Source organism: Oncorhynchus nerka, linkage group LG10 (assembly GCF_034236695.1).
Source record: "Oncorhynchus nerka isolate Pitt River linkage group LG10, Oner_Uvic_2.0, whole genome shotgun sequence".
In the NCBI taxonomy this organism is placed as follows: Eukaryota; Metazoa; Chordata; class Actinopteri; order Salmoniformes; family Salmonidae; genus Oncorhynchus; species Oncorhynchus nerka.
In genome coordinates this window covers 95,949,030-95,974,522 of record NC_088405.1, presented here as the reverse complement: position 1 = coordinate 95,974,522, position 25,493 = coordinate 95,949,030, and the positions used below count along the sequence as shown (strand labels likewise).

Here is a 25,493-nt window from a genome sequence, read left to right as displayed (position 1 = left end):
TGATTTCTTTTGTTAAGTCAAACTCCTAGATGTAGGCAGTTTATTTTTTTAAATTTTACCTTTATTTTATTAGGCAAGTCAGTTAAGAACAAATTCTTATTTTCAATGACGGCCTAGGAACAGTGGGTTAACTGCCTGTTCAGGGGCAGAACGACAGATTTGTACCTTGTCAGCTCGGGGATTTGAACTTGCAACCTTTCAGTTACTAGTCCAACGCTCTAACGACTAGGCTACCCTGCCACCCCGTGACCTTGTACATTTGACCTTGTAAATTTGGGTTTATGTCAACTATGTCTTATGATTTGTTTATGCACTAGGAGAGAAAATGCTAATACATATATATTTTTAAACTTCTTAGTAACAATATTTCTACAATAATGACGTTAAAATAATCATCCCACCACTAGAGGCGGACACATCCAATGTAGCTACGCAATCCAAGGAGAACCGTCACTTTTTGATTACGTTCCAGGAAACAGCTAACGTGATCACGCATGAAAACAAATGCACAAAGTTTAACAATAAAACATTGATATTTAATATCTTTGTGGACTCAACGTAAACATGGGGCGCGAGTCAAGGTAAGTGAGGAGTTTACGGGTCTCTTGTAATTATTATTTTTAGTCTGTTTTGAAGGATTAAAAAAAGCCGAGCTAGCTATCAAGTGTGCAACGTTGATCCAACGCGCTAGCTAATAAGCTAGCTAACGTTTACAGACCATTGAATGTGATAGATAGCTAGCTGGCGAGTTAGCCTAATAGACAAAGTAAAAATACTCGATAATGCATTCACAAACGACACAATTATTTAAAACACATTGGCCATGTGCTGTGCAGTTGTATATGGTGCTTTCTAGACAACTAGGAACTCGGGGGTGCGAGGTCAAATCATGACGTTCGTGATCTTCAGGTCGGGAAAGTCGGAGGCCAAAGATCTGTGCATAGATGGCCGAGTTTCCGACTTGCAATTCTGAATTGGATGACAGGCCGAGCTTGCTTTTTTTCCCTCCGGAGTTCCCAGTTTTCTTGAACGTAATGAACTCGTACATTTCAGAATCCCCAGTTGTTCCGAACGCGGCATTACTCTCTCGCACTAACGACGTTTTTAACTCACATATATATATTTTTATGTCAGTTGTTTTAGTTAAGTGATTTGAAGTGTTTTAAATCATTTCTGTCAATGTTTGTTAGGCATTACAGGAAACGGTCGGCATCGAGGGGTCGGTCCGGGAGTCGATCAAAGAGCCGTTCCCCAGACAAACGCTCCAAGAAGGATGATGGTGCTGCCTCACGAAACCGAGACAGGGACCGCAACAGGCGGGGAGAGAGGTCACGCAGCCGTGACCGACGCCGATCAAGGTCCAGAGACAGGAAGCGCCCCAGGTGAGTTTGTGTGTGTGTGTGAGAAAGACAGAGACTAAGAGTGAGTGATTGATCAAAGTCATCAGAGTAAGGGTGTGTCTTTGAATGTGAAATATATATATGCCTGGTCTGGTATTGTTATTGAGTTTGTCTGATGTGATCCAGACGCTCTAGGAGTCGGGAGAAGAGGCGCTCCAGGAGCCGTGACAGGAATAGAAGGTCTAGAAGCCGAGGACGCAGATCTCAATCCGCAAGCCCCAGCAAGAGCAGGAAAACTGAAGAGACGTGAGTTTTTACCAAAGGGTTATATTACACCCCCCTCCCCCTCAATAAATCTTACTTACACCCGACCGTAACTTGTTTTCCTTTGTCTGTTTTTGTTTGCCAGTCTGTCTAAAAGCAAGGAAAAAGACAACCCTGAAGCCTCTGCAGAGAAGAAGAAAATCAAAGAAGAGCAAGAGGAGGTTGTTGAGGATGTGAGTCCTTTTCCACTATAGATGTTGTTCAGCAATTTGGAAACTTTGACCGAAATATGACAGTTTTAATATTTGTGCATTCTTTATGTGTTGTCCCCACAGCAAGACTTTGACCAGAACAAGCTGGAGGAAGAGATGAGGAAGAGGAAGGAGCGAGTGGAGAAGTGGAGGGAGGACCAAAGGAAGAAGGCCCTAGGGAACATCGAGGAGATCAAGAGAGAGATTGAGGAGATGAAGCAGGGAAAGAAGTGGAGTCTGGAGGATGACGACGGTGAGGAACAAAGCTCAGGCTTCTACTTTTCATGGTTGTGTTGTGGGGTTCATGTGTACCTAAATGCATTAGTTTCCACTTTCAAAGACTGATTTAGATAACTGCCAACACAGAGTCTCACCAGACTTCTCTTCCTTGCAGATGACGATGAGGAAGGGACAGCTCCCGAGGAAGAGCCTGAAGAAGGCGAGGAGGGTAAGGGGCCGGAGGAGAAGGAGGAAAAGAAAGAGGAGGAGGAGGAAGAGGAGGAGGAGGTTACTCCCATGGAGCAGGAAGCAGAGGATGAGCTGGATACCTTAGACGCCTACATGGAGGAGGTCAAGGAGGAAGTCAAGAAGTTCAACATGGGCCCCCAGTCTAAAGGGAACGACAAGGTAAGTTAAACCATCCCCAATAGTTTCCTTCACACATACAGTATTTAGCTCATTGGAAACATTGCTGTCAGTATGTGCTGCTTTGGTCTTTTTGTGTGTGATGCAATCTCTGTCTCTCTGTGTCTCTCTCTCTCTCTCTGTATCTCTCTCTCTCTCTCTGTATCTCTCTCTCTGTATCTCTCTCTCTGTCTCTCTGTGTCTCTCTCTCTATCTGTCTCTCTGTATCTCTGTCTCTGTCTCTCTCTCTCCCTTTTTATTTTGTTGTTGCCCTCCACACAATTAGAAGGGTGGAGTAAACGTATCCAAAGTTGTCACCGTATGCAAAACTAAGAGGGGACCAAATGTCCACAAAAAGAAGGGTGAGCTGATGGAGAATGACCAGGATGCAATGGAGGTAAGCCGTTTTTGTCCTGTCATGCTCTTATTGTGATTGTTTGTGTAAATGTATAGGGCTCATGGGGTCAAGTGTTAGTGCACTATGTAGGGAATAGAGTGCTATAGTAGTGCACTATGTAGGGAATAGGGTGCCATTTGGTACACGGTCCATCTCCCTGGAAACTCTCTTCCAAAAGTCTCAAGAACTTCTCACTGAAGAGAGCAGGTTCCTACATGTTGTGTCACTGTCTTACATTTACATTTAAGTCATTTAGCAGACGCTCTTATCCAGAGCGACTTACAAATTGGTGCATTCACCTTATGACATCCAGTGGAACAGCCACTTTACAATAGTGCATCTAAATCTTCCCAGTACTCATCAGAGGAAGAGGAAGTGGATCTGGCGACAGCCCTGACTGGCTACCAGACCAAACAGAGGAAGGTGCTGGAGCCAGTGGATCACCAGAAGATTGAGTACGAACCGTACCGCAAGGACTTCTATGTAGAGGTGCCAGAGCTGGCCAAGATGTCTCCAGAGGGTATGTATGTGTATTGTGTGTGTGTGTGTATCATGTGTGTGTGTGTATCATGTGTGTGTGTGTATTATGTGTGTGTGTGTATATAAGAACTCACACCCACACTTATTTTTTGAGGAAGGGTCTATTTGCAATGACTGATAGTGGTTGTTTCCCCTGTAAAACTTAGTTAACTGCACTAACTGTAATGCTTACCGTATACTTCCCAGTCTAAACAGTTTGCACGTATATCATGAATACTTTGTGCCGTTTTTTTCCCCACTTTGGTCTTAGCCAGTTTTCCTGGCTGTTTGTACACATGTTTTTCTTGAGGCAAGTCTAAGTTCGGTGGCCAAAGTCTACGCCCCTTCTTTAGTGATTGGTCAACAGTACTAGTCCAAGTAGGAGTGAGAACATGAAGTGTTTGTTGTCATTCAATGAGAGACGACTAGTTTTCATGTACATTTTTTCACTTGAGAAATGCTGCACCAAACATCTTAGCTAGATGTAAATTTGCGCGACTAAGATCTCTGCAAAAGATACATTTTTTTTTTAAATGATACATTTGTATCTTTGATTAATTTGGACTATTTTGAGGAAGTGTATCTGGCTATCTTGTTGCTACGGGGGCTCAAAAGGGACAAACAACAGTAATATTGCATTTTTTCCCTTAGTTTTTCAAGCAAATTACTTTGAGGAGTATGAGCACAGATGGTCGCCTAGTCGAGTTCTGCCAAAAGCAAACCGAGCCAATGTGTGTGTGTGGCAGGGATTCCATTAGGAAATTGTGGCGCAGGAAATTTGACCAGCAGCATTTTAATTTACTGGACCCATAACCATTGTGTGTGTAACCTGATTAGGGCATCCAACCACGGTGCTCAGAATGACAAATCACATTTAGATTATGGTAATTAATCTCAACAGAACATGCAAATCGAGGATACAACCATTTGTGGTCCTTACTGAATTCCGATGCCCACATTTAACTTTTCCTCAGCCAACAAGATGAGTAACGAATAGCAAAATTACGAGCCTAAACATTCTGATCTGTTACATCCGACTCATTTGCTTTAAACTTTTTATTTTATTTTTATGTAGCATATGCATACTGGTTGTATGGATTTTGGATCTATCATCACACAACTGTCCCAGAGTGTGTTTGGAAAAGTTTCTTTATTTCTTGACAAACTGACCAATAGAATAGGTTTAAAAATTTAAAAAAAAAAATCTTCACATTTTATAAGCGCCGCAATGCGCACAAGGCAGTAGGCTACATGCGAATGTTTGTTCCATAATGCAGTTAGTCAGAAAACACTGTTGTCAAAAAACGAGTGGTTTCCAGTGACAGCGACTCAAATAACATGTTAGATATGTAGAAAGAAGGGGAGCTATAATGTGCAACAACTAGCATGGGTTGCTAATATAACTAGAATTGTGTGTTTGTGACTACTGGACAATGAAATAAAGTTGATATCTAAAATAATTGCCTCCACGGATAGGGTCTGATTTTTGGCTACTTTGAAAGCAAAGGTAAAAACATGCCTCATAATATCTAGTAAAAACATTCAGGTTTCAAACAATTTTAAGTATCTTTTCAAAATGTGTACTGCCTCCAGCTCATTGCAAAGGGGTGTGTGACGTGTTGATGAAGACTGCCTTCCGTTGCCTGTGTATTTCTTGTTTGAGATGTTGTTGTAGTAGCAGCTCGCGCGCTGTCTGACAGATATTTCTTGTTTGAGATGTTGTTGTTGTAGTAGCTCGCGTGCTGTCTGACAGATATTTCTTGTTTGAGATGTTGTTGTAGTAGCAGCTCGCGCGCTGTCTGACAGATATTTCTTGTTTGAGATGTTGTTGTTGTAGTAGCTCGCGTGCTGTCTGACAGATATTCCTCTCAGAATCTTTATATCTGTATGCTGTGTAAATGAGATATATAACAAATATCTACACGGGCCAGTTTTTTTATTTATTTTTATTTCACCTTTTATTTAACCAACTAGGTCAGTTTAGAACACCTTTATTTAACCAACTAGGCCAGTTTAGAACACCTTTATTTAACCAACTAGGCCAGTTTAGAACACCTTTATTTAACCAACTAGGCCAGTTTAGAACACCTTTATTTAACCAACTAGGCCAGTTTAGAACACCTTTATTTAACCAACTAGGCCAGTTTAGAACACCTTTATTTAACCAACTAGGCCAGTTTAGAACACCTTTATTTAACCAACTAGGCCAGTTTAGAACACCTTTATTTAACCAACTAGGCCAGTTTAGAACACCTTTATTTAACCAACTAGGCCAGTTTAGAACACCTTTATTTAACCAACTAGGCCAGTTTAGAACACCTTTATTTAACCAACTAGGCCAGTTTAGAACAAGTTCTCTTTTTACAACTGCGACCTGGTCAAGATAAAGAAAAGCAGTGCGACCAAAAACAACAACACACAGTTACACATAAATGTACAGTCAATAACACAATAGATTTTCTTTCTATGTACAGTGTGTGCAAATGTAGAAGAGTAGGGAGGTAAGTCCAGTTTAATTCCACTTAGTTTTGCAAATGAACCTATAGACCTATAGACCTATATATATATAGATATAGGTAGATAGACCGGTCAAATGTAATGACTAGGTTAAAAAGCATTATTTTCCAATGTGATTTTTTTCTGCTAAATGACAAGTGTCAATGTTGCTCGTGGGTGGGCAACTGGCCCCCCCTTTTGTAGGTCCACGGATCGATTTCCCCCCCTCAATATATATATATTTTTAAACAATTTAGGAACTCGATTGGGGTCTCAACCTAATGTTGAGAGAGTAGCAGAATATACCAAGTGCAATTTCAAAATGTGGTTGTGCATCAGCAGTTTGTCTCTTTTTGTCCGTCACTGACAGTCACTCAATTAGCACGTTAGCAGCAACAACAATAATGGTAGATTGGTAAATTAGTCTAGCGGACAGCTATCTAAACTTGTAGTAATCATGGTCGAATTTCCAGCCGGGGGTGGCATTGACTGTGTTAGTCACTCTCACTCAGAAATCATATATATATATATATATTTGCGAACATTTCTCTAAACCCCCGCGGCAAAATGTGTAGAATTGCATTAAATTAAGGCAGACCTGCGAGCCACTGCGGCCCGTCACGAGTTTTCAAAATTGTGTGTGTGTGTGTCTGTGTGTGTCCAGGCGTCTGTGTGTGTGTGTGTCAGTGTGTGTGTGTCTGTGTGTGTGTGTCCCACCCCTTATCAAAGTTGCCCATCATTGATCTAACTCCTTTCCTTTCGATGAATGCATACAGAGGTGAATGTCCACAGGCTGGACCTGGAGGGAATCGCAGTCAAAGGAAAAGGTTGTCCCAAGCCCATCAAGTCATGGGTTCAGTGTGGCACGTCTATGAAGATCCTAAGTGCACTGAAGAGGTGAGTGTCGCAGACAAAGTTTTACATTGTAGCAGATATAAGTAAGTTACCTATTGGTCCAAATGAATAGGACCTTAACATACTTTTGTTATGTAATCTACAGTTGATCAAATCCGAAATGTTATTTGTCACATACTTTTGTAAACAACAGACTATAGACTTAACAGCCCCTGAGGGGCCCCTGTGTTGAGGATTAGCGTGGCGGTTGTGTTGTCTCCCTTACCACCTGGGGGCGGCCCATCAGGAAGTCCAGGATCAAGTTGCGAGGGAGATGCTTAGTCCCTGAGTCTTTTAGCTAAGTGATGAGCTTGGAGGGCACTATGATGTTGCACGCTGAATGGTATTCAATGAATAGCATTCTGACATAGGTGTTCCTTTTGTCCGGGTGGGAAAGGGTAGTGGGGGTGTGCAATGGAGATTGTCATCTATTGGGGCAGTATGCGAATTGGATCCAGGGTGTCTGGGATGATGGTGTTGATGTGAGCCATGACCAGCCTTACATCTGAGAGTGTAATGAGTCAGTAGTCATTTAGGCAAGTTACTTCGGCGTTCTTGGGCACATGGACTAATGTGGTCTGCATGAAACATGTAGGTATTACAGACTGGGTCAGGAAGAGTTTAAAAATGTCAGCGCATGCTCTCAATACACGTCCTGGTAATCCGTCTGGCCCTGCAGCCTTGTGAATGTTAACCTGTTTAAAGGTCTTACTCACATCGGCTACGGAGAGCGTGATCACACTGTCTTCCGGAACAGCTGGGGCTCTCATGGATGGTTCAGTGTTGCTAGCATCGACACAAGCATAGAAGAAGGTATCCAGCTTGTCTTGTAGGCTTGCGTCACTGGACAGCTCGCGGCTGGGTTTCTATTTGTAATCCTTGATAGTTTGATGCTTTGCCTGTTTGATGGTTTGTCGGAGGACTTAGCGTCCGGATTAGTGTCCTGCTCCTTGAAAGCGGCAGCTCTAGCCTTTTTTAACTCAGTGCTGATGTCGCCTGTGATTCACTTGCCATACACTTCTAGATAGGTGTGTTAAGTGATGTTGTCTTCACATCTCCAGACACAGCTATGAGAAGCCCACCCCCATCCAGGCTCAGGCCATTCCAGCCATCATGTCTGGGAGAGATCTCATTGGCATCGCTAAGACCGGCAGTGGAAAGACCATCGCCTTCCTCCTTCCCATGTACCGTCACATCATGGACCAGAGGCCCCTGGAGGAGGCTGAGGGACCCATCGGTAAGGGCCCCTTATGTACTAGTTTTCTGTCATACAACCCCATATCAATTACACCTAAATTAACCTGAATGCTGGCGTCTCTGCTTTCTATGTGTAAATCACAATTTTAATTTGCTGAACAGAATGGTCCTATCAAACGATATGACAGCTGTTCAAGGAAGGTGCTGTATTTTGTAAGGGCAAATAGACGATGAGAGTATGTTGTCTTGAGTTCTATCTGTCCGTTCTCTTCCCCCATTCAGCTGTGATCATGACTCCCACCAGAGAGCTGGCTCTGCAGATCACCAAGGAGTGCAAGAAGTTCTCCAAGCCTCTGAACCTGAGGGTGGTGTGTGTATATGGAGGCACTGGGATTAGTGAACAGGTAGAACCAATTACGATTTACCATGATAATAAAAAAAAATATTTAAAAAATTGTACATTGTATTTAAAGAAATCCTGGGTTGTAGGTTTGAATAATGCAGGGCTCGACATACATTTTAATTTTTTTATTTAACTAAGGAAGTCAGTTAAGAACATTCTTATTTACAATGACTGCCTACCAGAAGGCAAAAAGACCTCCTGCGGCGACAGGGGCTGGGATTAAACATAAAATATTGGACAAAACGCACATCACGACAAGATAGACCACCATAACACTACATAAAGAGAGACCTAAGACCATAGTGTGGCAGCAACACATGACAACACAGCATTAATGCTTGTTCTCTTGTCTGGGACAAGTAAAAAAAAAGAAGAAGAAGAATATAGATTTAAGTTGTTTGAATGGACAATAAAAAATGAATTTAAAAAACATCACTGTCAAACAGTTGGCCTACTCCAATCAGAATTGGATCAGAGGCGCCAACATTGGCATAATATTCAAATATATTTTTCATGTACAAAATACATGTCAAAGTGTAGGTGAGATGCATATTGGCTACAGCCTGATGTCCAAACCGATGCCGACATGAGGGAGGCGCCATAAAATGATGCCAAACTTTGAAACTTTTTAAGTATATAGGCTAAACGGTATTCATGTTTGCCTAATATAATGGAGGATAAGTTGTGTTAGTGTCTAAAAGGCTTGATTCTGTCGAACATACTGGAGGCATGGTTCGTTCAGATTAAATAGTCATAAGACCGGGAGAGTGAAAGACAGTGGCTGTCAGCATTTAAAAAATAAATAAAACAAGTTCTAACCATAAACTTAATTGTTTAAAACCTAGACGTTTTATAATTTTATGAAACATGTCTTTGTTTCAAAGTAGCCTAGCTGAAATCTGACAATAGAAATGTTGAGGGGAATTATTTTATAAACACTCAGCATGCTGGTTGCCATGGCATATTTTCATGTTCTATTGGGTTTCAAATGAACAATTTTATTGTCCGGCAACCAAATGCATATTTCTCGTCATTAGTAACCCATGCTAGTTGTTGCATCGCTAGTCATATTAGTAACCCATGCTAGTTGTTGCATCGCTAGTCATATTAGCAACCCATGCTAGTTGTTGCATCGCTAGTCATATTAGCAACCCATGCTAGTTGTTACATCAGTAGTCATATTAGCATCCCATGCTAGTTGTTACATCAGTAGTCATATTAGCATCCCATGCTAGTTGTTACATCAATAGTCATATTAGCATCCCATGCTAGTTGTTACATCAGTAGTCATATTAGCATCTAGTTGTTGCATCAATAGTCATATTAGCAACCCATGCTAGTTGTTACATCAGTAGTCATATTAGCATCCCATGCTAGTTGTTACATCAATAGTCATATTAGCATCCCATGCTAGTTGTTACATCAGTAGTCATATTAGCAACCCATGCTAGTTGTTACATCAGTAGTCATATTAGCAACCCATGCTAGTTGTTACATCAATAGTCATATTAGCATCCCATGCTAGTTGTTACATCAGTAGTCATATTAGCAACCCATGCTAGTTGTTGCATCAGTAGTCATATTAGCAACCCTTGCTAGTTGTTGCATCAGTAGTCATATTAGCAACCCGTGCTAGTTGATGCATCTTTAAATCTCCACTTAATTTCTAACAGGATATTTTTATCTGTCACATGAAACCCCTTGAATGTGCTTTTGAGAACTGGAGTTTCCTGCTAGTTGCATATAGTTGTTTTCATTTATTTTTTTATTTTTTTAAAGCAATGAGGCTGATGCAACAGATCATAGCAGAAATAAAAACTCGATCAACATTTTAAGCTAAACGGTCTGATCTGTTGCATCAGCCTCATTTGCCTTTTAAAAATGTTTTAAAGTGCAGTGGGTGAATATATTTTAGATATGTCGCCCCAGAGTCTGTTTTCAACCGTCGAGCCCCTGGAGGGAATTATTTTATAAAGACATACAAAGTATTTGGTTGTAATGTTGCTATGTTTGATAAGCTCCCAAGTGTGGCCAACCATCTTCAATGAGAGCCTTTTAAAGGGGCAGTGCGCCAGGAGAGCCTTTTAAAGGGGCAGTGCGCCAGGAGAGCCTTTTTAAAGGGGCAGTGCGCCAGGAGAGCCTTTTAAAGGGGCAGTGCGCCAGGAGAGCCTTTTAAAGGGGCAGTGCGCCAGGAGAGCCTTTTAAAGGGGCAGTGCGCCAGGAGAGCCTTTTAAAGGGGCAGTGCGCCAGGAGAGCCTTTTAAAGGGGCAGTGCGCCAGGAGAGCCTTTTAAAGGGGCAGTGCGCCAGGAGAGCCTTTTAAAGGGGCAGTGCGCCAGGAGAGCCTTTTTAAAGGGGCAGTGCGCCAGGAGAGCCTTTTTAAAGGGGCAGTGCGCCAGGAGAGCCTTTTTAAAGGGGCAGTGCGCCAGGAGAGCCTTTTTAAAGGGGCAGTGCGCCAGGAGAGCCTTTTTTAAAGGGGCAGTGCGCCAGGAGAGCCTTTTTTAAAGGGGCAGTGCGCCAGGAGAGCCTTTTAAAGGGGCAGTGCAGTGTTTTAAGACAGGCTTGAATATACAGAGAAGCCCAGTAGGCATAGTGCAACCTCCAATTCTGTCGGATTCTCTAAGGTTAAATTGATTAGAAAATACATTTTTATTTTGTAAAGTTGTTCCTCGCATCATACAAAGATTAACATGGTGTTACAGACCTTTTGGGGGGGGGGACGACGACATGTGACCTTGAGCTTTTGGGCAAGTAGTTATTAAAGTAAATGTCAAGCCCTATAATCAGTTAGGAAAAGGCAAACGGGATCGTACGTTGGTTGAATATCGTTATTTAAATTTTAAAAATGGTTTGTTTCTTGCTTGTGATGCAGATTGCTGAGCTGAAGAGGGGAGCAGAGATCATTGTGTGCACACCAGGGCGAATGATTGACATGTTAGGTGCCAACAGCGGTGAGTGACACACCTTGTCTCATAGCTCTCTTGTGTGTATTGTATCCAGTTTACATATAATGATAGGGATTTCTGATATGTGAGAAACCTGCAGTGTGTGTGTGCAATGTCCAGTGTTATAATTATTTTGACTTAGAAAGGTCTCTTTCTGACCCACGTACTGATAGAAAGTGAGATGTAAAATGTCCTGCTTTGCATGAAATGTTTCCGTACGAGAGTCAAGTCGGTACCTCTTTTTTTTTACAAAAAACTGTCGCCTTGGGAATCATATCCGATCATTTTTTAAGTGTTCCCTGAAGAAATTATGATCAGCTACAAGTAGGTGAAGAGACGATACTGCCTCGTGGGTGGTCCTCACATTCAGAGGCGTAAGTCAAGCTTTCCACAAACCTTTATCCCAAGTCAAGTTTCCTTGTTAGTCATGTAAAAAGTCAGACATTTCACTCGTGTATGGATGTGAATAAGATGTGAAGCCTAAAGTAGAACATGGTTTTCCGACAAGTGTGGTATATGTTTACATTCGTATTTAAAAGTCAGTATTGTTTTATGACTGTGTGTGTGTGTGTGTGTAAATAGAATCGTGTAATAAAACGCACAGTTTTTTTTATAGCGCTCTTTCCTTCCGCACATGCCAGGTAATCTCTCTGTTTCGTTTTGTAGGTGAAAAGGCGGTCAACATAGTGCTTTGACGTGGCCTCGTCTCTTTTATTGTATTGGCTGTTTTCTGACATTTTTACAGGGTCCTCGTGCCCCTGAGATGGTACGCAAGACGAGACAAATATAGAAACCTAATAATCTGTCCGCTTAACAGTAGGCCTGAACACAATAAATGGCAGTTGTGTGAATTGAAGTGAAATATTTAATGCCTTAGGAAAAGGGAAGCCTTTTTTTTCTTTTTTTTTGTATTTGTTTTTAGGCTTGTTGAGGTAAATTTACCAGGAGGTTCAGGAACTTTGTGTGAAAGCTTTGGGTGAGCCCACTTTCCAGAGAGTAACTTGTTTTCCTGTGTCACTATACTTTCCTTGGGTGTGTAGGTCGAGTCACAAACCTGCGACGAGCCACGTACGTGGTCGTGGACGAGGCGGATAGAATGTTCGACATGGGCTTTGAGCCGCAGGTAGACAGACGCACATTACATGTTTTTAAAGGAAAATTGACTTTTTTAAGCAAAATCGCATCATTTCATGTTATCGCAGCTATTTAGACCTGAACCGGGCACCAGAATAATAGGTCATATCCTGTCCTGTAATGTTCCTTCCCCCAGGTGATGCGTATCATGGACAACGTGCGTCCAGACCGGCAGACGGTCATGTTCTCCGCTACGTTCCCGCGGGCCATGGAGGCGCTGGCCAGGAGGATACTGTCCAAGCCCATCGAGGTTCAGGTGGGAGGCAGGAGCGTGGTGTGCTCTGATGTGGAGCAACATGTGGTAAGACTGGTCTTTTTACATTCTCTCTGTGTGTGTGTCCTAAATGTTACCGTTTTATAGTGCACTACTTTTGACCAAGGACCATAGGGCTCTGGTCAAAAGTAGTGCACTATAACGGGAATAGGGTGCGAGTTCCATCTCTTTAACCTTTTTTTGTTGGTGCCCTGTAAATAGGGCCCAGAGTTATTCCTAGTCAGTCATGTGATGTGGTGAGGAAAAACTCCTGTTCTACACAGGATATCGTATGTAAACCATCCCGTCAGAGCAGGGTTACGCAACTGGCGGCCAACAGGCCAGTCATTTTATTTTGCTCCTCAAGTTTTGTGGAAAAAAAAAAAAAAGTGTTTTATTTTTGGGACATAAAGACAGTAAAAACACTAGAAAATCAGCTCCAGGTGATTTAACATTTTGGAAATCTGTTCCAGACTCTTCCCACACATAACACAGATACAGTATATACTGTATGAGATCGTATACCAATGTAAGAAAAGTTTGAAATGGTGTTTTATTCAAATATTATATCTGTTTGGTCTTCTTGCGATTTTAAATTGAGCAGTTTTACAAATTATTTGTAATTTTCTTCCGGCCCCCTGAACATCCGCACAAGAAAAAAAGCATTTGCCCAATGAAGTCTGTTACGATGCTAAACTGCAGTCAAGTCAAGACCCTGGTGAGGACGACGAGCACACCGATGAACTTCCCTGAGGCTTTAAAAAAAAAAAAGAAAGTTTGTGCAGAAATTCTTTGGTTGTGCAAACCCACAGTTTCATCAGCTGTCCGGGTGGCTGGTCTCAGACCATCCTGCAGGTAAAGAAGCCGGATGTGGAGGTCCTGGCTGGCGTTGTTACACGTGGTCTGTGAGGCCGGTTGGATGTACTGCCAAATTCTCTAAAACAACGTTGGAGGCGGCTTATGGTAGAGAAATTAACATTATACCAACAGCTCTGGTGGGCATTCCTGCAGTCGGCATGCCAATTCCACTCTCCCTCAAAACTTGACACATCTGTAGCATTGTGTTTTGGGACAAAACTGCACATCTTCGAGTGGCCTTTGCACCTGTGTATTGATCATGCTATTTAATCAGCTTCTTGATATGCCACACCTGTCAGCTGGATGGATTATCTTGGCAAATGAGAAATTCTCACTAACAGGGATGTAAACAAATTTGTGCACAACATTTGAGATAAATAAGCTTTTTGTGTAGTATGAACAATTTCTGGGATTTTATTTCAGCTCATGAAACATGGGACCAATACTTTACACGTTTTGCATTTAAAAAAATATTTTTATATATTTTTTGTTTTGGTGGCTTCAGAATGTATTCACACCTTTAAAAAAAAAACTTATTTCACATTTTTGTGTTAGTCTACATTTTTTAAATGGGTTAGATTTTGGATGTTGTGGCCTACACACAGTACCCCATAATGTCAAAGTGGAATTATGTTTGTTTTTTTATGAAATGAAAGGTGGAAATATCTGGAGTCCTTAACTATTCACCATGAATAAGAATATGTCTCCTATTTTGTCAATGGCGCCACCATCCATCGTTTACATATTCCATATTGCTCATTTGTTAAATTGTTAAATTAGTGTTGCTGCCATTTCTCTCTTATCAAGCTGAAGTCACAGACATCCATGTTTTCCCCTCATCATGTCTTCTCTCCACGTAGCTGGTAATTGAGGAGGACCAGAAGTTCCTGAAGCTGCTTGAGATCCTTGGCCATTACCAGGAGAAGGGCTCGGTCATCATCTTTGTGGACAAACAGGAGCATGCTGACGGGCTGCTCAAAGACCTGATGAAGGCCTCCTACCCCTGCATGTCTCTGCACGGAGGTAATGTCATACAAACACACCCGTATTCTATTGTCATTTAGTCTGAGGCTCCGCCCACAAAATTGGTCCTCTGGTCAAAAGTAGCACCTTCAAACTCAACTCTTGACCTTGAAGACAGTTCCAATCAGGAAGTGATTTACACCTGGGACACCAGGTGTGTGCAATTTTTAATTATCAGGTAGACCAGAAAAGCAGCCAGTTCGGGACATCGTAGGGTCTTGAGTTGAATACCCCCGATGTAGAGAATTGGGTGGCATTTGGGACACACTGAGTTAGTTCAGGGTTTGAAAGTGACCGGGCTGAGCTCATTGAGTTAGTCCAGGGTTTGAAAGTGACCCGGCTGAGCTCATTGAGTTAGTCCAGGGTTTGAAAGTGACTGGGCTGAGCTCATTCAGTTAGTCCAGGGTTTGAAAGTGACCGGGCTGAGCTCATTGAGTTAGTCCAGGGTTTGAAAGTGACCGGGCTGAGCTCATTGAGTTAGTCCAGGGTTTGAAAGTGACCCGGCTGAGCTCATTGAGTTAGTCCAGGGTTTGAAAGTGACTGGGCTGAGCTCATCGTCTCCTCGACCATTTTCCTTATTATATCTTCTAATTAAATCATGTTTATTTATGGCAGATAAACATTTTGCCTTTATCGTGTCCGTTGTTTTGAACTATATCATTTGATAACAAGCGTCTGTTTATCTCCGTCCCCTCAATGGTAGGCATTGACCAGTACGACAGAGACAGCGTCATCAATGATTTTAAGAACGGGGCGTGTCGGCTAATGGTGGCCACCTCTGTAGCAGCCAGGGGTTTGGACATCAAGCAGTTGATCCTAGTCGTCAACTACAACTGTCCCAACCACTACGAGGACTATGTCCACAGGGCTGGACGTACCGGGAGAGCCGGGAACAAAGTGAGTAGTGGTCCTGTACGATACCCTAGTAGTCCATCAAACTAATTCATTGTGGTTACTAGTTTATCAAGAATTCAGATCACTAAAATGGAACAAATTACTGGGCAAAAATGTTTTATTTATTTATTTTGATTTTTTATCCCCCCCCAAGGACCTCTTCAACTATATCAGAAAAAAATATGCATTTGATTGATTGGGGCGGCAGGGTAGCCTAGTAGTTAGAGCGTTGGACTAGTAACCGGAAGGTTGCAAGTTCAAACCCCCGAGCTGACAAGGTACAAATCTGTCGTTCTGCCCCTGAACAAGCAGTTAACCCACTGTTCCTAGGCCATCATTGAAAATAAGAATTTGTTCTAAACTGACTTGCCTAGTTAAATAAAGGTAAAATGTAAAAAAAAAAAAACATTGTTATCTAGAAACCATTAATTTCAAACTATGGGTATAAGGGTTTGGTACGTAATGCTGGTTTGGGGTCACGGTTCGGTTTCGCTACAGCGGGAAAATGTAATGCCAGTAGTTTTTTGAGTTTCATTAAGAAAATACAGAGTTGTTGGTATTTAAAACTGGTTTTCAGAGATAGATGGGAGGGGTTTGAGTGGAGATGGGAGGGGTTTGAGTGGAGCTGGGAGGGGTTTGAGTGGAGCTGGGAGGGGTTTGAGTGGAGATGGGAGGGGTTTGAGTGGAGATGGGAGGGGGGTTTGGGGTTTGAGTGGAGATGGGAGGGGTTTGAGTGGAGCTGGGAGGGGTTTTGAGTGGGAGCTGGAGCTGAGAGAGATGGGAGGGGTTTGAGTGGAGATGGGAGGGGTTTTGAGTGGAGATGGGAGGGGTTTGGTTTGGGAGTGGAGCTGAGATGGGAGAGATGAGAGGGAGGGGTTTGGAGCTGGAGATGGGAGGGGTTTGAGTGGAGCTGAGAGAGATGGGAGGGGTTTTGGAGCTGGAGATGGGAGCTGGGAGGGGTTTGAGTGGAGCTGGGAGATAGATGGGAGGGGTTTTGGAGTGAGAGATGGGAGGGGGAGGGGTTTGAGTGGAGCTGGGAGATGGGAGGGGTTTGAGATAGATGGGAGGGGTTTGAGTGGAGATGGGAGGGGTTTGAGTGGAGCTGAGATAGATGGGAGGGGTTTTGAGTGGAGATGGGAGGGGTTTGGAGTGGAGCTGAGAGAGATGGGAGGGGTTTGAGTGGAGATGGGAGGGGTTTGAGTGAGAGAGATGGGAGGGGTTTGGTGGAGCTGAGGGAGAGATGGGAGGGTTTGAGTGGAGCTGAGAGAGATGGGAGGGGTTTGAGTGGAGCTGAGAGAGATGGGAGGGGTTTGAGTGGAGCTGGGAGGGGTTTGAGTTTGGAGCTGAGATGGGAGGGGTTTGAGTGGATAGATGGGAGGGGTTTGAGTGGAGCTGGGATGGGGGTTTGAGTGGAGCTGAGTGGAGAGATGGGAGGGGTTTTTGAGTGGAGCTGAGAGAGATGGGAGGGGTTTGAGTGGAGCTGAGAGAGATGGGAGGGGTTTGAGTGGAGCTGAGAGAGATGGGAGGGGTTTGAGCTGGAGATGGGAGGGGTTTGAGTGGAGCTGAGAGATGGGAGGGGTTTGAGTGGAGCTGGGAGGGGTTTGGAGTGGAGGGCTGAGATGAGAGAGATGGGAGGGGTTTTGAGATAGATGGGAGGGGTTTGAGTGGAGCTGAGAGAGATGGGAGGGGTTTGAGTGGAGCTGAGAGAGATGGGAGGGGTTTGAGTGGAGCTGAGAGAGATGGGAGGGGTTTGAGTGGAGCTGAGAGAGATGGGAGGGGTTTGAGTGGAGCTGAGAGAGATGGGAGGGTTTTGAGTGGAGCTGATGGGAGAGATGGGAGGGGTTTGAGTGGAGCTGAGAGAGATGGGAGGGGAGTGGGTTTGAGGGGTGGAGCTGAGAGAGATGGGAGGGGTTTTTGAGGGGTTTGGAGCTGAGAGAGATGGGAGGGGTTTGAGTGGAGCTGAGAGAGATGGGAGGGTTTGAGGGGTGGAGCTGAAGGGTTTGAGACTAACAACAAACAAATAAAAACTGAGGGTTTTGAGAGAGATGGGAGAGAGCTAATGTAAAATATGAGTGGAGCTGAGAGAGATGGGAGGGGTTGAGTGGAGCTGAGAGAGATCCGTTAAATGAATAGCTGGAAGTAGAAGCCTAAGTCTTGTTGTCCATTATTTTACTGTAATTAGGGGAGAGATGGTTCATAGATAATGATAAATAAGGAAAATAAGTATTTATTTATTTAAAAAATAAAAATGGGGGATTGGAAATGATGCAGATAATTACATTGATAGAACCCACAATCAATCTAAAATATTAACTCAGATTTTTTGCCCCACCAATAAATTCCAAAGGGTTGTTATTCCTAAATCAGTATATAATCATGAGTCATATCAGAACCTGTACTCACAGGACTAGTAACTGGAAGGTTGCAAGTTCAAACCCCTGAGCTGACAAGATACAAATCTGTTGTTCTGCCCCTGAACAGGCAGTTAACCCACTGTTCCTAGGCCGTCATTGAAAATAAGAATTTGTTCTTAACTGACTTGCCTAGTTAGGTATAAAAAAAAATGAATTTTTTTAAAAAGTAATTTATTTTTTTCCAGCTCAGATTTACACGAGGCAGGAAGACACATTTCAGTGGAAGGCATAGGCCTAATGTTCAGGGTTCACCGCGAGGACCCGAACCCAGGTTCCGCAGCGAAACGGTTCAGGAACAAATACGCGTACCGTTACAACCCTAATGTTAAAAACCCACCCTGATATGTTGTGTCCCAGGGCTTTGCCTACACCTTCATCACAGATGAGCAGGCACGCTACGCCGGGGACATCATCAAGGCCCTGGAGCTCTCAGGGTCCCCTGTGCCCAAGGAGCTGGAGCAGCTGTGGCTGTCCTTCAAAAACCAACGGCAAGCGGTAAGAGGAAGTTCCGAAGTAGTGCTGTTCCTGCGTTGTCATGGAAACGGTCTATGTGTGCCCAGCAACAACAACAAAAAAAACACTGCATTTACAGCTGATGATTTGTCAGCGACGAATTACAATATTATATTCTGTGTCCTTTTTAAAAAAAATTTAATTTCTTCAACTCGATATTCAACAAGATTAGACCGGTTTTGTCTGGCTTATTTCCAATTGCTGCTAGCACTGTGTCATCCGTGGGTGAATGTAACACACCCTCTCTATAATGGCGGGTGAATGGAACACACCCTCTCTATAATGGTGGGTGAATGTAACACACCCTCTCTATAATGGTGGGTGAATGGAACACACCCTCTCTATAATGGCGGGTGAATGGAACACACCCTCTCTATAACGGCCTTTTTCTTTCCCCAGGAGGGTAAAAGCATCAAAAGCAGCAGTGGGTTCTCGGGGAAGGGCTTCAAGTTTGACGAGACGGAGCATGCCCTGGCTAACGAGAGGAAGAAGCTGCAGAAGGCCGCTCTGGGTCTGCAGGACTCTGATGACGAGGACGGAGCCCTGGATGTGAGTACGGGTTCTGATCATGTGACTAGGGCCCTGGATGTGAGTACGGGTTCTGATCATGTGGATCGAGCCCTGGATGTGAGTACGGGTTCTGATCATGTGACTAGGGCCCAGGATGTGAGTACAGGTTCTGATCATGTGGATCGAGCCCAGGATGTGAGTACAGGTTCTGATCATGTGACTAGGGCCCTGGATGTGAGTACAGGTTCTGATCATGTGGATCGAGCCCTGGATGTGAGTACAGGTTCTGATCATGTAGCTAGGGCCCAGGATGCGAGTACAGGTTCTGATCATGTGGATCGAGCCCTGGATATGAGTACAGGTTCTGATCATGTAGCTAGGGCCCTGGATGTGAGTACAGGTTCTGATCATGTAGCCTGTGCCCAGGATGTGAGTACAGGTTCTGATCATGTGACTAGGGCCCAGGATATGAGTACAGGTTCTGATCATGTGGATCGAGCCCAGGATGTGAGTACAGGTTCTGATCATGTGGATCGAGCCCTGGATGCGAGTACAGGTTCTGATCATGTAGCTAGGGCCCAGGATGTGAGTACAGGTTCTGATCATGTAGCCTGGGCCCAGGATGTGAGTACAGGTTCTGATCATGTGAGTACAGGTTCTGATCATGTAGCCTGGACCCTGGATGTGAGTACAGGTTCTGATCATGTGACTAGGGCCCAGGATATGAGTACAGGTTCTGATCATGTGACTAGGGCCCAGGATGCGAGTACAGGTTCTGATCATGTGACTATATCGTATATCGCACACCATCCATTGTGGTCAAACAATATGTTTCTAAAACCTCATAGAATACGTACTATATTGACACAATATCTCACCCTGTCATGTGACTAGGGCCCAGGATATGAGTACAGGTTCTGATCATAAAACCTCATAGAATACGTACTATATTGACACAATATCTCACCCTGTCCTGTGACTAGGGCCCAGGATATGAGTACAGGTTCTGATCTTAAAACCTCATAGAATACGTACTATATTGACACAATATCTCACCCTGTCATGTGACTAGGGCCCAGGATATGAGTACAGGTTCTGATCATAAAACCTCATAGAATACGTACTATATTGACACAATATCTCACCCTGTCATCTGACTAGGGCCCAGGATATGAGTACAGGTTCTGATCATAAAACCTCATAGAATACGTACTATATTGACACAATATCTCACCCTGTCATGTGACTAGGGCCCAGGATGTGAGTACAGGTTCTGATCATAAAACCTCATAGAATACGTACTATATTGACACAATATCTCACCCTGTCCTTACAGATTGACGAGCAGATCGAGAGCATGTTCAACTCCAAGAAGAGGGTGAAGGATCTGTCGGCTCCAGGGGGAGGGCCGCCCAGCGCTGCGGCCGTTGCGGCTGCAGCAGCAGGGGGCCTAGCCAACCTCGGTGCCCCCTCTGCTGGGAACATCCAGAAACTGGAGATGGCCAAGAGACTGGCTCTCAGGATCAACGCCCAGAAGAACTTGGGGGCTGAGGCTCAGGTGGGTGTGGGTGTTTCTGTGTGAGTTTTTTTTTTTGTAGCCTTCAACCTTCCAACCTGACGTAATTCATTGCTCTCTCTGGACAGGATGTGATGCAACAGGCCACCAATGCCATCCTGAGAGGAGGCACCATCATGGCCCCCTCCGTCTCGGCGAAGACCATCGCCGAGCAGCTGGCTGAGAAGATCAACGCCAAGCTCAACTACATCCCTGTGGAGAAGCTGGAGGAGGAGAGGCAGGCAGCTGAACAGGCCGAGACGGTCAAGAGATACGAAGAGGAGCTGGAAATCAATGATTTCCCTCAGGTCAGTTTTTATATGGGCCTGGATCCCAAATGCCACCCTATTCCCTATATAGTGCACTACTTTTACCCTATTTCCTAATCCCTAGACAGTGTCTTATGGGCCCTGGTCAATAGTAGTAAACTACATAGGGAATATGTTGTCATTTGGGACTTAACACTAGGGTGTAGGTGGAGGACTCATTGAATCTCTAAACGAAAAAGGTATTCTCCATTGCTATGTGAACTATGCATTACTTTATCATGCTGATTCTCTTTCAGTTGAACGCTGAACAGTCTATTTGCCATGTCTGTTCCTTGACGGACGGAGCTTTTACGGCAAAACACAAACTGGTTGATCTTATGCGTATTTGTGACCGACCGATTTGGTCTTATGTAGCAAAAAAATAATAATAATATTACTCAGAGGTAGAAAAGTTGAGGAATGAAGTGAAAGTAAATTCTGCTTTGAAAGTTGATAAACTTGTTTGTGTACACCTATTGGAGAGCTCTGCTTTGTCTACATCCATTCTGCGTTGTTCACACCCTCTTAAGCCTTAGCCTCACTCATCTCTTTAAGGGTTGACATGTGAGGCTTCGCAGAGTGGATTTTTATTTTTTTACCTTTATTTTACTAGGCAAGTCAGTTAAGAACAAATTCTTATTTTCAATGACGGCCTAGGAACAGTGGGTTAACTGCCTGTTCAGGGGCAGAACGACAGATTTGTACCTTGTCAGCTCGGGGATTCGAACTTGAAACCTTTCGGTTACTAGTCCAATGCTCTAACCACTAGGCTATCCTGCCGCCCCGATACGATAGTGTACTAAACAACCAAAGATTTCAAGACTAAAAGCTGGTTTATACTACATCTAATTGACACGTCGGTAGACGGTTGTCGTAGTGACATGAACATTCTGTTGTCGTCCAACATCAAACTTGTCGTTTTGAAAAAGTATAGACATAAAAACATGCATGACATCAGCTGGCTGGCTGGTGGTCCAAAATATCCAAATATGTTGCATTTTTTTTAACACCAATAAACCCATCTGAATTTAGTAGATGTCAGTCTAACAAACCAGGCAACTAAATGCAACTTTCTAAACAATGTTTTGGTTTGTTTCTAGCATGTTAGCTAGCTAGCTAACGTTAAGTGGCTAGCCTGTTCAAATAATGACCATATCAGAACTGACAACATCATCTTCACTTCAGCAAATTGTTATTCATTATTTCAGGAAAATAATCTCATAAGAATATTTACAAGTTAATGGCGAGCTAATTACAAAAAAAAAATAGTTTACGGTTGTGAGTGTGACGAAATTAAAGTCTGGGCTTTCTACCTGAGAATTTTACAACTTGGACACTGTCTCGTTGGCCTAACGTTATATCCTAATTTGACTTTGGTGCAGGTCATGTTCTTCAGGGTAGCCTAGTGGTTAGAGCGTTGGACTAGTAACCGGAAGGTTGCAAGTTCAAACCCCCCGAGCTGACAAGGTACAAATCTGTCGTTCTGCCCCTGAACAGGCAGGTAACCCATTGTTCCTAGGCCGTCATTGAAAATAAGAATTTGTTCTTAACTGACTTGCCTAGTTAAATAAAGGTAAAATAAAATAAATAAATGATCGTCTCTGGTAAACACAACGCCATATCAAATAAAACCAACGTTTTTGTCACTTGCACAGGATACAGAAGGTGTAAACAGTACAGTGAAATGGTCACTTGCATAGTGAAGTCTTTTATTTAGACATGTAGCTAGCTAGCTAAACAAAGAATCATAATCCCAACTCATAACGTTACTACAATGCATGAATCCGCAAATAGCTAAAGCTAACCAACTCGTTTCAATGTTAGGCTATAACTAGCAATGCAAATGGATTTCTGAGATACAAATCATGTTACTACACAGATATTAGACAGCCAGCTAACATTAGCTAGCAAGCCAACAGGTACGCGCTTTACCTTGCAATGAAAATGACTTTCTGACAAAATATCATATCTGAAAATGTAGCTAGATAGACTTACCTGTATACATGGATGAATGTTCCTTGCCCTATTTGAAAAGACAAGAGTTTTATACAACGGTCTTCTGTGTGTTCTCTTTTCGACTCCCTCCGCATGTTTGCAATCAAACGGCAGAATTTTCCTCATACTCTGCTTCCACCGGGCATTTTTAACTGATTTCTTCCGTGACAACAACACTGTTGAGCCGTGTTTCAGAAGACCACAATGTTTGGTTCAATGACAACTTTTTTTCTTCTTTGCCAAATCAGGGATTTCCTCATTGTCTGATTCATTTTAAGAGTCAGCACAGCACGTTCGGTTTTCCAGAAAGTGGAAAGCATTAGCAACACTTTTGCAGTTCTTCATGATGTCTTTAAAAAAAAAATACTGCGTTAGGAGTACCTACACATACTGAGCAGCTCATGTTATAGACAGAAGCATGCTTACATGGCAGACCAATCCCAACTCCTCATCTCTCGGCATGTCCAGCCCATCCATTATCTCAGCCAATCATGGCTAGCGGGAAGGTTCCGGATCTTGTTCCTTGGCTAAACCAACTAGGCTTGTAATTTTAACTATTTTATTCGTATTTACAGATGTGTTAATGTAACAGTATAAATTTAGACCGTCACCTCGCCCATACCTGGGCGCGAACCAGGGACCCTCTGCACACATCAACAACAGTCACCCACGAAGCATCGTTACCCATCGCTCCACAAAAGCCGCGGCAAGGGGAACTACTACTTCAAGGTCTCAGAGCAAGTGACTCCCCCCGATTGAAACGCTATTTAGCGCGCACCCCCGCTAACTAAGCTAGCCGTTTCACATCCGTTACATCAGCACCCCCGCTAACTAAGCTAGCCGTTTCACATTCGTTACATTAAGGCACATGAAAGTTCACATATTCCTGAAGGCATTTCTGCCCCCCACAAGTGGTAGGTGGTACTGACCTCACAAAGCGTCTCAGAGTGCTGATCTAGGGATCTGTCCATATAATATTATTCATCATGATCTAAATGGGGGAAAAACTGATCCTAGATCAGGAATTACTCTGAGGCGCTTTGTAAATACGGCCTAAGCGAACAGGAAGATGTTAATGTCTGTTGCCTGTGTTCCACCAGACTGCGAGGTGGAAGGTCACGTCTAAGGAGGCCCTCCAGAGGATCGGAGAATACTCTGAGGCAGCCATCACCATCAGAGGAACCTACTTCCCTCCAGGCAAAGAGCCCAAAGAGGGAGAACGCAAGATCTACCTGGCTATTGAGAGTAAGCAGCTATTCTACTTGCAATGACCACTTCCAAGTCTTCACCAATGTTGGAGAGTTGAGTGTTGCATGTTAGCAGTAGTGAGTGGTTTTGTTGTTGTTGATGGATGTCACTTGTCGTAATATTTTGATGTATTTGATTGACAGGTGCAAATGAGCTGGCCGTTACGAAGGCCAAGGCTGAGATCACTCGGCTCATCAAGGAGGAGCTTATCAGATTAGTAAGTTCTGTCCATAGAAATATAATTCATATGTATGGTTCTGTTATCTCAGATCTATATCTATCTATCTAATTACTGATGCTAGGCCTAGGGAATCCTTCTATAATCATTCGTGTCAGTCTACATGTTGGTTGCATCACCAGTAATAAAAGTTGAATGTATTAAAAGTACTGAAAGTAATTAACTTGGCGAGGGCGGGAAAAAAAAAATGTTTCTCATTGCTCAATAAATGTTCTCTCTCATTTTAGCAAAACTCCTACCAACCCACCAGCAAAGGAAGATACAAGGTCTTGTAGTGATGATGAGATTGGGCTCAGACGCAGTGACTTCTTCTTTCTCCAACGTTTCATCATATTTGTTTCAGAATGTATTAGTATATATTTTTTCACTGTAAGACCAGTGACCTCCAGAAGGGATTGTTCTCGTGAGAGTAGGATTGTTCTCGTGAGAGTACTTTCTCTTTTAGACTAAGTTTCCTCTCTGTACTTTAAGTGGATTTTTTTTTTTTAAGGTTTCACAGCGCAAAATGTATCTGATTTCCGTTCTATAATATACCAGCTGAAATGTAACGGGTTCTCTACCACCATGATTCAAACATTTGCTTATTTTTGTCCTTAAACATTAAGCATAAGTATTTTTTTATTTTTTTATTTAACTAGGCAAGTCAGTTAAGAACAAATTCTTATTTTCAATGACGGCCTAGGAACAGTGGGTTAACTGCCTGTTCAGAACGACAGATTTGTTTAACCTTCCGGTTACTAGTCCAACGCTCTAACCACTAGGCAACCCTGCCGCCCCGTAGTTATAGATCCTGTATTATTTCTGTGTGTAAAATAATATTTTGGGTCACTGGTCTGTAGTCATCTGAACAAGTAAGGAATCACGCGTTGATTTTTTTTTTTTTTAACAGCCCTTGAATGATGTAATGTGTTTTTACTTCTTTCCCTCTCTAATAAAACATTGTGTTGGTAAGGAACATGTTGTCACTGGTCTGTGTTAGATACATTATATACCCATGGTTTGTGTGTTACATCTGGATTTGATGTTCTTTACATTGTACTGACAATCTTATGAGGCTATGATTGGGTTTTGTAGTGGCTTAAAAAACAGGGCATATTATATGTGAACTACAAGATGAAAACCTATTGACAGAATTCAAGCTTAACCATAACGACAATGGAGGTTTGTGTATGTACTGTGACCTTGATTGCTTAATAATTACGTATAGCCTACTGTGGAAAGA

At 43.1% G+C, this 25,493-nt stretch overlaps 1 protein-coding gene across 1 annotated transcript; it reads left to right on the top strand.

Annotated features, from left to right (window-relative positions):
• Positions 1-452: 452 nt before the first annotated feature.
• On the top strand, positions 453-25,226 carry ddx46 (DEAD (Asp-Glu-Ala-Asp) box polypeptide 46). Its single transcript, XM_029671849.2, has 23 exons — positions 453-581; positions 1,191-1,382; positions 1,527-1,646; positions 1,750-1,837; positions 1,940-2,108; positions 2,250-2,482; positions 2,766-2,876; positions 3,231-3,396; positions 6,668-6,788; positions 7,847-8,022; positions 8,265-8,386; positions 11,256-11,334; positions 12,369-12,451; positions 12,599-12,763; positions 14,434-14,596; positions 15,300-15,493; positions 18,262-18,399; positions 18,817-18,966; positions 20,264-20,485; positions 20,572-20,790; positions 23,886-24,030; positions 24,177-24,250; positions 24,499-25,226. The coding sequence occupies exons 1-23, from the start codon at positions 565-567 to the stop codon at positions 24,544-24,546; spliced, it is 3,195 nt and encodes a 1,064-aa protein (XP_029527709.1). The 5' UTR covers positions 453-564; the 3' UTR covers positions 24,547-25,226.
• Positions 25,227-25,493: the final 267 nt, after the last annotated feature.